At 31.7% G+C, this 13,479-nt stretch overlaps 2 protein-coding genes across 2 annotated transcripts; both read right to left on the reverse strand.

Annotated features, from left to right (window-relative positions):
• Positions 1–787: 787 nt before the first annotated feature.
• LOC104223003 (uncharacterized) lies at positions 788–9,270 on the reverse strand. Its single transcript, XM_009774355.2, has 6 exons — positions 9,193–9,270; positions 9,018–9,089; positions 8,748–8,915; positions 6,449–6,544; positions 2,374–2,496; positions 788–1,159 (listed from the first exon to the last, which is right to left on the reverse strand). Exons 2-6 carry the CDS (start codon positions 9,063–9,065, stop codon positions 1,076–1,078), a joined length of 519 nt encoding a protein of 172 aa, XP_009772657.2. The 5' UTR covers positions 9,066–9,089; positions 9,193–9,270; the 3' UTR covers positions 788–1,075.
• Positions 9,264–10,786, reverse strand: LOC138886552 (uncharacterized). Its single transcript, XM_070168387.1, has 4 exons — positions 10,458–10,786; positions 10,000–10,030; positions 9,765–9,913; positions 9,264–9,409 (listed from the first exon to the last, which is right to left on the reverse strand). The coding sequence occupies exons 1-4, from the start codon at positions 10,475–10,477 to the stop codon at positions 9,277–9,279; spliced, it is 333 nt and encodes a 110-aa protein (XP_070024488.1). The 5' UTR covers positions 10,478–10,786; the 3' UTR covers positions 9,264–9,276.
• Between the last annotated feature and the right edge of the window lie 2,693 nt (positions 10,787–13,479).

Genomic DNA, 13,479 nt, shown 5'->3' on the forward strand with positions numbered 1-13,479 from the left:
AATTTTATTATTGATAGTTTACAAAGTATAAAAACTCGTCGAAGAAAAATAATGCTAATAATTTCTTACGTTATTATGAAAACATGCTTCTTTTTCTTTATAGTTTCCCTTTCTTTCTTTGTTCGGCCTAAAGTTATTCTTTTAAATTAAGCTTTCACTAATAACGCAAAATCACGTATACATAAAAAGATTTACATAATAGGATGGATGAAGAATTTTTTAAATAATTTTTAACTTGCTATATACAACGCAAGATATTTAAAACAGTAAGTAGTGATTTTATTATTGATAGTTTTCAAAGTATAAAAACTCGTCGAAGAAAAATAATGCTAATAATATTAATTAGAGTTTACTCGTCAACTTGGGTAATCGTGAAAAAACAAAAATTATATTGTCAAGTCATATAGTTATAAAGATATTAGTGCACCCAAAAATTATATTGTCAAGTCATATAGTTATAAAGATATTAGTGCACCCATGTTCTAAACATCCCTGATATGCCTCTTAGAATATCGCATTAGCTTTCCACTACATCAATGCAGTCTCAGTTTACCAAAAGTGAAAAGGATTAAAAATGAATGTGATTCTTGGAAAATGGCATAAAATTTTGGACTTAAAACCAAATGATTTCTGGAGAGAAATGAACACTATACATAATGGAAAGATCCTATAAATTTCTGGACTTAAAATAAGAAATATATGGTATGAAAACCATAAAGAAAACAAAGATCCCTTTACCTTTAGAGCCATATAGAACTAAAAAACGAAGCATGTAAAGCATTGCAAATGACTCAAAGAAATGTTCACCAAAATTCAATTAATTCTTTTGAACTCTATAATATACATTTTACAGTTTTAAGATCAAGAAGCTAAACTGTATTCATTAAAATGTCTCCGGTTCAACATGCCTAAATTTAGCATATGTGCCTTACCAAGTAGTCGCGGACAGCAGACCTATCAGTCACCAGAAACTACATTGTAAAGCCTAAGGGACGCCAATGATCTTTCCATCCACACCACATAATATGGATATGAAATCTAAAAACAAAACCAATAGCAGCTGTGAATTGCACAATCATGCAACAGACTTTTCGCCTTCAAGTGGAGACTCCTCTTGTATCATCCAACTCCTCTCAGCCAAACAAGGCCGGCCAAGTTTCTGCCAATAAAATGTTATCAGTCATAACATCAATCTGAATGCAACACATACATATGAAATTTATGTTTAACTTGAAAAGTGCAGGTATTCTAATCAATACGACAAAACTCGTAATTGACAACCAGGTCCTACTGAGGTGTTATAGAAAGAAAATTCCAAGTCATTGTGCAAGAACCAATCTTACATTTCTCTTTCACCAAAAGCTTTAAAAATCAATGTGTTAATTTAGATACTTTTTTGATTTATTATTTTGCTTAAATAAGTTAAGCTCTGCATGCTAAACTGTTCTACCGAGCTGCTTCTTTGAAGGAAGTGAACCTTCAAGGTTTCAGCTAGAATATTTTGTCTGCTATCTCTCGTCTTTTTGGGCAAAATATGAACTTTTAAATACACATATCAGGTAGTAAATATTCTCCACTCTTCGAGAGAGCTTTAGACTTTTTGAGCATAGCTTATATGACATTGCACCTCCTTGGTGCTTCAGTTAGTTTCATTTTATATGGCAGTGTTGATTGAGCAAAGGAGTTATAAGCATGAAAATAAAACTTCCTCGCTATCTTTCTCAGTTCCTTTCCTCATCCAATCCTATCTCATTTGTCACGATCTCACAACTTCAACGATTATTATACTTTCCCCACTACTTTGATGTTCTTGGGAAGAGATGATCTTAAAACGAGTATTTTAAGATTATACTGAAGGCCAAGCAGGACTACACCATCACCCCCCTCCCCCCCCCCCCACACACACACAACAAAAATAAAAGGAAATGTGAAGCACGAACCCAAATAAACATTAAATAACGGTTTAACCCGCAACCCATTTTTTGAACCAAACTTGGCATCAAATAAAATGAAAGGAATATCATCCCCGCACTCATTGGATATAATGATACTATAATATAAAAGAAAACTAGTTACTCTAACCTAAATAGAAGGCTGCTGATGGGATTTACCATGTCATTGTTGTAAACTAAAGGGAAAAGGATATTAAAACAAATTGAAAACGTGGAATAGAAATTACGCAAAGAAATAACGATCCTGCGGCAGCTTGAGGAAGCAGCAGATAAGAGAGCATACAAAAAGATATATCCAAAGAAGTCAAGAAACTTAAGCATTGCAGAGATCCAAATTATTTATCAAGTCACAAAATAAGTTTGGAAGTGAGGTGATCATATAAGCCCAAAAAAAGAGAGAATATGTATCGAACTGCTTTACCATATTCAACGAATAATCACTTTGTTTCTCTAACTCGCGCAACACCTCCACTTTCAACTCAAACCATTCGTCAATCCAGGCAAAGCAATTACGATGACTTTCCAGGAAGAGAGCCCTTTCACCCTAAGAATAAAGATGCCAAGGGAAAATCAGAAAGAGGAAAAAGAGCAATATCATATTTAATTCCCAGTGAGTTCATGGTGATATAGATTATAAGCACTGGAGCTTGAACATAATCTTTAAAAGTTTTGGAAAAAAACCAGTTATTTACATAACAGATTCACTAGAACAATCAATTGTTCTCTGCACTTGTTCAATTGAGTGATCATTTACACAAGAGCTGGGCCAACAACTTGAGTATTCTTCACTAAACAACCATCAAATGCACCACAAATAATTAGAGTTTGGAAACTAAGCACACTGCTCCTAGATGTCAACACATTCTTTTACCTCCCTCAATCTACCTCAGCGATACAAAACTCAGTACTTAGAAATCAATTACATCAGTTTTGTAGAGGAAACAAGCTTTGGCAATGTCACTAGATAAACCACTTGCTATTGCAGTCAGGTGTTTCAGAGAACATAGGTATCCTCCTTTAACTGATACTAGTATTAATACCCGTGCGATGCACGGATAAACTCTTAAATATATTACTCATCAAACTTGTGAAATATCTTATTAAGGTACATTAGACATTTTTCTTAAATTTCAATTGTCAACGCAATGAACCTAATAACAACCTTTCTAGTAAAAGGAAAAAAATCATTTAGTCACAAAATAACTTGTTTGTAATCTTCTCTTTTCTCCGGAGCTTCACGAATATTGCCATTTGCCATTTGCCCCCTTCTTCAATTGACATTTGGATATGAGCTATACTTCGCTTATTTTTCTTTATTATATTTTTTTTATCAAAGTTGATGCAGTGTTCTATGAACTAATTGTTCTCCTTTTTCATAATTGTCAAACTTGATACAAATTTTCTCTTCAATCTCGAAACCCTCTTGGCAAGCTAATTGACAACTCATATGTTCTTCATTTAATAAGTCACTCGCTCAAACTTATAAGAAAATAATATTTTATCCATTCTTATATTTGTCCAAACGGGTGGAAAAGGCCAGTATGGATTAACTAAAGTCTAGGAAAATGAATCATATTCTAATGTGATTTCTATGAATTATTTTTTCATAAGAACAAATAAAAGAGATAAATTTGGATTTTGTGAAGAAAAGAGATAAAATTTATTACCTCACAGCAAAGGGGCAATATTCCTGAAGGCATTGATCGAATTTTTTTTATCATGATTCTTATTTAAATATAATTTGATAACCACCTTCACTGTCCAAATTGAAGAAAATATTAATAATGCCGGAAATAACATATGTTTTTCTCTCTTTCTCTGACGTTGTTCCATAAATCAACTACTTTCTACTCCAAGTTCCTATAAGATTTGCAATATGGCAAACTAATTGGCGTTCATCTGTATCCCTTTACTAATTTAGTGTTACAAAGGTACTAAACTAAGCAAGAAAAACATTGATGAGAAGGCAAGGGAAAAAAAGCATCAATACTGCATTTTTTTCTCTCGAAACACTCTTATACGATTGTTTAATTATATTTGTTGAAAATGGGGATTCTAACTCACCATGCCATAGTGATCTTTTTCTTTTACTTATTATTATTGGACTTTTGGTCCAAAACACGTTCGGAACGGATTTTCCCCTTCCATTTTTACCACAATGTCAATAAAATATTTCATACCTTTTCTCTTACCTATATTAACTCAAAGCATTAACTTAAAAATTTGGAACATCTGTCTAAAAGGAAAAGGTATTTGCATAGATTGTACTTAAAACAATAATAAAGAAGATAGATTATTTTAATATAATACAAATCTATATTATATTAGGTTTAATACTATTTGCTTATGTTCTTTTTTTTTTTAAATTAATGCTTGCTTTATTTTCTCACTTTGAAGGAAACCATGAATATTCATTTCCTTATATTCTTTTCGCTAATTAATGGTTAATTTATTTATTTACTTTAAAGGAAATCGTGAATATTATTTGTCATATAATATTACTCTAAATATAGTCACGGACAACTCTAATATGCAATTCCTAAGGAAATATTTTCTTTTCAATTATTAATTAAATGCAAAAGAATATCAATTAGTAATTTTTTAATATTATACAAATAGAATCCAACAAATAGATTCTTTAAAAATGCCCAAATGTTTACGCCATTTGGCAGAACCATATGCTTCATTACCGACCTTTTAATATAATATAGATATAAATTTTTATTATTTTTTATTTTTCATAAATAAAACTTCAATTTCGTGATATTATTCATAATTTGAGCATTCTCATCATAGTTTTAAGAACTTTCTAATCTCAAACTCAAATAGTCTTTCCCTTTCATTTCTAATAGTAAATTTTTAATAATTTAACGTAATTTTGCTATTTTTTTTAAATCTAATATACAGTCTTATTGCGTTTTGTGTGACTTTTCATTACTTGTAACTTTATTTAATATCATTATCAACTACTATTCTTTAATATAATATATAATTTTTCAATCATAAAATAAATATTTATTTGAAAAATATTGCTTGAAAATTTTAAATTATTTTAATTTTAATAATATTTAAGTATTGTATATTTACTTTATTTTATTTTATTTTCTAAATGTATGATTTATAATATCCTCATATTATCTCTAATTTATTTTATTATTCAATATTTTTAGTTTTTAATTTTATTTATTAGACTTGAGTTACGTGAACTTATCCATATTATGCCTTTTCTTATCACAATATAAAAAAAACTTTCATCTCAAATTTAAATTAGTGTTACCTTTTTTCTCTATGATAAAAAATCTGAATTTTTATTTTTTCTCTATTTATTTTTTATTTTTGATATTATATTATTCAATTCCTAATATTATTACACTGTCATGTGGATCTTTATTAGCTTGTTTGAATTTAATACTTATTTCTACCACACTCATTCTATATAATATATATAAAAATTGAATAACTTTCTCATCTCAAATTCAATTAATTTTTATTATTCTATTTTCTAAATTGGATCGTATTTTCAAAAATTTATGTCCTGCTTTCAAACTTAAACTAACTGCACTCAATTCAAATATTAATCATACAAAAAAAATTTCTTAATTGTTTGAACATATTATATCTTGATGTTGTCATAATATTTATGTATAAAATATTTGTTTGCCCGATTTATCAATATTAATATGGCTTTATTATTCTTGTTATTAAAATAATTTTTGCTAATTATTTAATTTTTTCTTACCTTATAAATAATTTGCATACTTTATGTAAGAACTTATTTTGCTTCTTGAATTTATTTAATTTTAAACTTAATAAATCTTTAAAATTTTAAGTAAATTTTAGTTTTATTTTATATTTTAACTTACTCCAAAATATAAATAGTCATAGTTTATCTCAATTTACGTCTTTTTATATTTATTTTTTTCTATTATAATTTCTTAATTAATTTTCTACCTCTATATTTCTAGCTAATTTAGAAGAAAATCTATGAGTGGATCAATATATAGATATAAATATAGATATAGATATACATTCAAATACAAATACAAATATAAATAAATAATATTAATATATATATATATAAATATATATATATATATATATAGAGAGAGAGAGAGAGATTAGATTTATTTAAAATATATTTAGATTATTATAAGATTCATTAAACTACTTCCCTTAATTATATTTCAATTTATAATTTGTATTAATTAATGTTGTCTTAAAATTGCCAAGTGGCTTCATTTTAGTTTGCCACTTAGCTTAACCACAATGCATACTACTCTCCTTTTAATATAATATAGATATGCCATGACATGGCTTTACGTGTCACTGGCTCATTAGATCAGTCAATATTAGTGGAACGTGTTGCATATTTAATGAATATTTTGATGTTCAAGTTTTGAAAGAAGTATAGATACCCTCGAATCATTTTCAAGCAGACAAATATAAAGCAACAATTCCATAACTCAAAATTTTAATGAAATATCCGAAATTTGTACCGCCATCAAAGCTTGTTCCAATCTGCTCCCAAAGCCCCAGTATGGAGCATCTATAATCACCAGCTTGTAAGCTGTCATAACAGGACTACAGTGGTCCTGCCAATACCAAGAAACAGAAGAGTTAATAGGACTCATCAAAGAGTGGAAGTTGCACTTCACTGTAGTGATTTTTTTGCAACTGAATGCGGCACATGTTAATCCATAGCGACATATAAAGGCCTTAAAAGTGTGTCACAATTCACAGATTATACAGTAGGCACCAGGTTCACAATAAGGAGTTTAATCTCAGCTGGACCAAAAGGACTTAAAGGTAAGAGAATTAGCAGAAATTTTAGGACATCCTTGTAAATATTTGCATTGGTATCATGTATCTTATGAAGCAGAAAACAACACTCATGCTAGCTAGCTATATATGACTGAAAATTTCAATCTGGATGACAAAATCAAATAGAGAAGAACCGAAATGAAGTAAAACTTTCTTGATTTCTCCCCCTAAATAAAAAGAAGTAAGCATAACCACAAACTTTTACCCCAACAATAATAGTTTTATCCTAGTTATGATCATTGTGGTCATTGCTTATCTATGTAATCCTACATACTTTTAGGGGTCATTTGGTTTGTGGAAATGAGAGGAAAAGGGGGGGTGGGGTGGGGGTTGTTTGTAGTACCATATCATTCCAAATTCCCCCTTGCAGCTAACCCTCACACACTGCTCAGCCCAGGCCATTCGGTCATAAGACTTTATTAGATTATCAACTTATTCTCATTTTGAAAACAAGACTTCATCCCATGATTTAATCCCCTTAATCCAACCCCCCAAAAAAAGACACGAGTTACCTAACCTGATCCTACGCAAAACTCAGTATTACTTCACTTACGAACTAAACGACGCTTGAGACAAAGGGAAAAAGATACTCATCTAAGTTCATAAATAATATCTGCAATTAGATTTTCTAGAGCTTATAATAACCATTCCTTCTATCATTTCCTCACATTTTCTTCGACTGAACTCTACTTTTCCCACAAGGACCCCTTACTCCCTTTTTTAAAGATATGTCGTGTTCGTCCCACCTATACAAGTATTGAATAACTTTGACATGGAAAGAAACCACCTAATGTTTTCCCTCTATTGAGATTCAGATCTCTGGTCTCTCCAGATTCCAGATTCTTGACTAGGCTACACCTTTGGATACCACAATGACCTCTTAAATCTTAGAAGGACCAAAGTAAAACAGCTTCACGATCAAACTTTGATGGTGTTGCTGGAGTCTTCTATCATCAACTCATTAACCATAAAACATAGCATTTGTGCCGGTTACAAAAAGCGAAACTAAACTGGTTTGCTTCTCTCTCTCTCTCTCTCTCTATATATATATATATATATATATATATATATGTAATATAGGAGGTATAACTAGTCTTTCTAGCTAATAGCAGTTCTGAATTCAAGTTCATTGTATTACACTCTTCCTCCGTTAATGAGGATCATCCAATATGAAATATCTTTATTACAAAGTAACTATTAGCAAAGGCCTCCGCCTCCATACCAAAGTACTTCCCTTGTCCTTTATGGGTAGGAGTGACAAACGGTCGGGTCGGGTCGGATATGGTTCGGGTTGAAAACGGTTAATGAAAAAACGGGTAAATTATCCGATCCGACCCATATTTAATACGGATAAAAAATGGGTTAACCGGCGGATAATATGGATAACCATATTATCCATGACTTCTTACATATGATCACTTTTAGGAGAATTCTTAGTCTCCCTAACTTGAGGAACCCCCAATTTGAGGTTTTACAAATGTAAAAGTTAGACACATTGGTTATCCATTGGTTATCTATTTTCTAAATAGATAATATGGCTCTTATCTATATTTGACCCGTTTTTAAATAGTTCATTATCCAACCCATTTTTAATAGATAATATGGGTGATTAACTGTTTTCTTTGAACCATTTTGCCACCCCTATTTATGGGAAAACAAATCTAAAGCAATTAAAGAAGCGAAGGCTAGAATCAGAATTCTATACCTAGTTGTTCATGCCGTTGGACCAGTTATGGGTTTTAAGGTGGCATTCATATTTTTTGACTATGTAGTGTTAGACTCATAGCTTCAAAAATATATGCTCTATCTGACTCGATGCAATAGTAAATAAATAAACAAAAGTATGAAAGCCAAAAGAGTTAGCATAAGAAATCCAAGGCCTCTAATCTGTTTCCAAGCCAACTAAAAAACCTTCTAAAAGGAGGGGATGGGGGTTTATCATGCACATCTACTGTAAAAAAGGGATACACAAACCTGCCAGCCTTCCAAGAGTGGGCCACGACCACTTCTTGCTGATCGGAAATTAGATAAATCGACATCGTTTCGTCCCACTATGTAACTCCAATAATCAGTGGCAGCTGATGCAATATCAATAACTTCCACCTGCCTAGCTGCCAGTTGTTCCTTGCTCAGGCCATGCACCTATTACATTATTATCTCAAGTCAACGCCAATTTCCATGATACCCACGGGAAAGATAGCACAACTCTCACGGTAGCTCTACAATCAAGTACACGGAACTTACATTTTCAGAACATCCATTGTCAGCTTTGTGGATTGTGTCAATGCTCATAAAGAATCTCGAAAAATATGGGGACTGTATAAAGAAATCAATCAACAATTTTAACACTCCAAATTGTATCAGAGAGTTCCACAATGTATAGGGAGTTAAGGATTGCAGATGTCACAACAGTAGTTACCTTAACAACTGCATCGAATGGTGATACATTTCCGACAGAAACCAGTAAATAGGTTAGTACAAAAGCAGAAGAAAGACTTGGATGCTAACCAAGAAGAACATTAAATTGCAAGTAAGAACATAAACCTGATCTACATTTAGGGTATGCATTCCAAGCTTCCTCTTGCATCACAAGGGCATCAGCTGGTGCAAATGCAGTCAACCAAGATGGTGCTTTGCTGCAATGACGAGGCTAATCGAGTCTCAGACTATAAGTTTCAATAAATAAATAAAAGATACTCAAAAAGCCGTCTTTATATGGCATCGCAGGAACTTCTACAGCTAGAGACTAGCTATTACCTAAATAACAGTTGAATCAATTTACAATTATCCGCACACGACTACTACTAGTTAACTGGTTTCTTAAGCCAGATCAATTGTGTGCAAGGTACTTAACTCCTTTGACTCATAAATAATCATCATAAAGCTAATTACTTGTATTGATTAATGGCACACAGCTTATTCAATCAATTGGAGACAAAATAGAGCAACTGTCAAATAAAATTCATTAAATAAGTTATGAACTCAAGTTACCTCTGCAAGTGGTAAACTTTTGAAGTGTATTGGCCCTCTCCAAATTCATCATCACTAAATGGTTTGTTTTGTAAAACCTCTACTCCTTCATCACCTGTAGTGCTCTGTTGTTGCATTTTCATGACCATGTACATTTGAGCTATCTGATACTGCAATGCAAATACTAAATTTATTATCCATCAAACACTCAAATAAGCATTCAGTTTATTTATCAAAGTTTTTCACTTTAGCATACCTCTTCCAATGACAAGGGCATCACAATTCGACTTCAGAAAATCCCCAGTAAAAAAAGAATTATTGGTCAAGGAAACACCAATAAAATGGAAAATCACAAAACAGCTACATTTTAACACTTCATTTCAAGCACTTAAAAGAGTGATTTTCAGCCTTAAAAATATTACTTTTATTCGGCTAAACCAAACGGGCTCTTCGTCCGCCATCTCATTTTGTATCTAGTGGAGTTCCCAAATTTAAATGTAAAGATCAAATAGTTTCTATAAATTATAATATCTTTTAGACTAAAAGAACAATTCTTGAAACACTAACTAAAAAAGCAATAAACGGAAGCTCATAATAAAGATTACTCCTTTATCATCATTCAATGTCAATATCAATATGCAATATCATCTAAGCAAAGCATAATATTAAACGAGCAACCATAAAAAATGCTAAAATTTCATCGCTAAAGGATACAATTCTTTTATCTGAACCATTGTCGCAGAGTCAAGGATTGAAAAAAAAAATATCTCCTTTGACCCAAACAAAGTGATTAAAACTTCAAGAAACTTGAAGAAGCTGAATCAATTGTTATAATTTGAGTGGCCCAGTAAGCCAAAACAAGTCAGCAGGCAGTGGACGGGGGAAGAGAAGAAATTAAGATGAACTTTTATATCAACCCTATAGAAGCAAAAAATGAAGAGAGTAAACGAAAAAGAGAATAATTTGGGGAAGTTGCAGAAGATGGTGGTGTTGTAAGCAGACGCGTAGAAGAATGTTCAAGAAAGGCAAGGTGCTGAGCAGACACGTTTGACTTGAGGCTGGCGGTCGTTTAAAACGACGTGTCGTGTGCTGCTTTGATAATTTTGCAACAAAATAGCCAAATGGACAATGGCCGTCCTTTGATTTTCCCAATGAGATTTCGAGCTTGTTGGGACACGATTTTACTTTTTTCTGAAATTAGTGTTCCTTCAGCCATGGGCCCGCGCCCCGGATTCGCCTAAAAAAATTTCGGGACATCAAATAAGACCTGAGAAATCACAGTTATCACCCAGTCATGATCGTTTCTTATTTTTTTTTTTTTGGCATTTTACGACCATAAAACTTGAATTCCACCCGATTCCTATATTTTCGTGTGCTATAGCCCACGCATGGGCCCGGACCCGAGATGAGTTGGGTTCAATAGGCCTAGATTCAGTCGCTGCTTTGGCCATGAAATTTCAAATTTTCACTTGAACATGAATTTTAAAATTTTTCGAGAATTTTAAAAACACTAAAAAACTATTTTTTAAAATTTTCACTAAGATCACTCACAAAAATTCAAAAACAACCAAATTATATTCATGTCCAAACACACATCTAATTTTAAAATATTATTTTTCTCTTGAAAAAAATTTACTTCTTTTCCAAATTTTACCATTCTTATGTCCAAACGACCACTTCATTTGGTTACTCCCCACCTTAATAATATGATAGTGATTATTTGTATTACTAGATTACTAGTGAGTATGCAGTAAATACAGAAAAAATAAAAAATTATCTTTACAAATAAATATATACTGTGGGACATTCACAGAAAATAATTAAAAAGAAAATGTATAAGCGAAAAAAAGGTGAAAAGACATCCCAAAAATAAATCCAAGTTAAAGCATCACATACCTTTTTATAGAATTTAAATAACAAAGTTCTTGAAGTAAAGTCCTCCCTTGGGAAAGACATGTCAACAGTTCATTTAAAGAGAAAACAAATATTGTTACATGAGTCCCCTATCCTTTCCTTCCTATATAAAGGTCTTTCATTTCATTATAATACATTTTAAATAATATTGACTCGTGATTATATTTATATGTAAATATTATTCATAATTAAAGACTTATGATCTCTATAAAATTTAATTATTATACATATATTAAAAATTGAAATTGTGATTATTAATCATATATAATTTTGATAATGGTATTTATTATGACTATATTTAGCGACTTTGGGAAAAATTCACTAAAAAGGGTAAAGTAAAATGAAAAGAGAAGAAAAAAACTCTTTTTTTGTAACTACTCTATCGTTAGAATTATACAACTGAACAAATGTTGATTCTTTTTAAGTAGTGTGTTTATCGATAGGAGTTACAGACATATGACACAAAAATAGAAGAAAAAAGAGCTAAAAGTATTCTAATAATCTAACTAATGAAGAAAATAACTATTGATAAATTTTAGTTATACCGGTTTTGTATGCAATCTATTCTAATTGCACATATAATTGTTGTGTTAATTGTGATTTCAAAATGAATATTGTGTTAACGCTATGACATTTGGCTAAAAATTTATATTTTTGTATGTAATTTGCGTTACATTATGCCTCGATCTTGTCAATTTTATTGTGAATATTTATGACTCGAGCTTAATAATGGTGCTTATATGCGTAGTAGTCAATATCGTGCTCCGTTTTCTCGCGGGTTTCGACACGTGACAACTCTTTTAAGGAAGATATTAAAAGAGGAGAGTCACCACCTAATAATTTTTAAGGTGCGTTAGGGCACCTATTTGCAAATGACTCTGTTTTAACTAGTTTGCATCACCAAAGATCGGGTAAGGGCTCGAAATTACCTCGAAGAGAAGGTGTTAGGCACTCTTAGAGGTCCACAACCGTGGGTCCTGGCCGAACTTGAATTATATGAATTAGTCGGATAAACAAAGGTATAGAATGCAAGAAGTTTGAGAATTTTTTTTATAAAAGACTTTAAATAAATGAGTACAAACACTTGATTCAAATAAAAAGGAAAATAAGATGGGGGTCCTAAGTTTTTTTAGCCTAAAGGATCACCCCGTGCAATATAAATAATACTTCGTAACTCCCTCGAGATGAGGTGCTACTCATATTATTCAGCGGGCACAAACTATCATCTCCTGCTACCCGATTATTATCTTTAAGTTATTACCTAAAACGCACTAGTTCAGTTATAAGTCATACCTTATGCGTGCACTACCCGTCCCATACCTATGGTCCAAGAGGCATTGGACCTCTATTTTTGGGTGGTTCTAGACCTTACTTAGGGTGCTAAAAAAATGTCAAAACTAGGCGACATACAAAAACATGTTGGACTTAACATATAGGTAATTAAAGGCCCAAGTTAGCCTCCACACTTAAACAACAAATGCATGCGAAACAGATTTTCATGTTAGACAGTTCAAAATTAAGGAACTTAAATCCATATAGACATGATTTCTATGTGATAGGCATCAAGGCATGCAAGCAGTTTTAGGAACCAACATTATTCATAGACAGGATTGCATAGATTGTTACACACTGATTATTGAAATTATAGGTTTCCAGTTATTAAACCTGTTATGTCTAGGTGACTTGTGCAGTAAAGGGGTAATGAAAACGATTGAGAGGATACCAGAATTATTTACGCATTTGACAATGGCCTAACTACATAATAAACCATATTGAGAGATGTAGCATTGACCCTTTTTAAGACAAAAAGTGATATCCTATA

This window comes from Nicotiana sylvestris, chromosome 2, assembly GCF_000393655.2.
Source record: "Nicotiana sylvestris chromosome 2, ASM39365v2, whole genome shotgun sequence".
Classification (NCBI taxonomy): domain Eukaryota; kingdom Viridiplantae; phylum Streptophyta; class Magnoliopsida; order Solanales; family Solanaceae; genus Nicotiana; species Nicotiana sylvestris.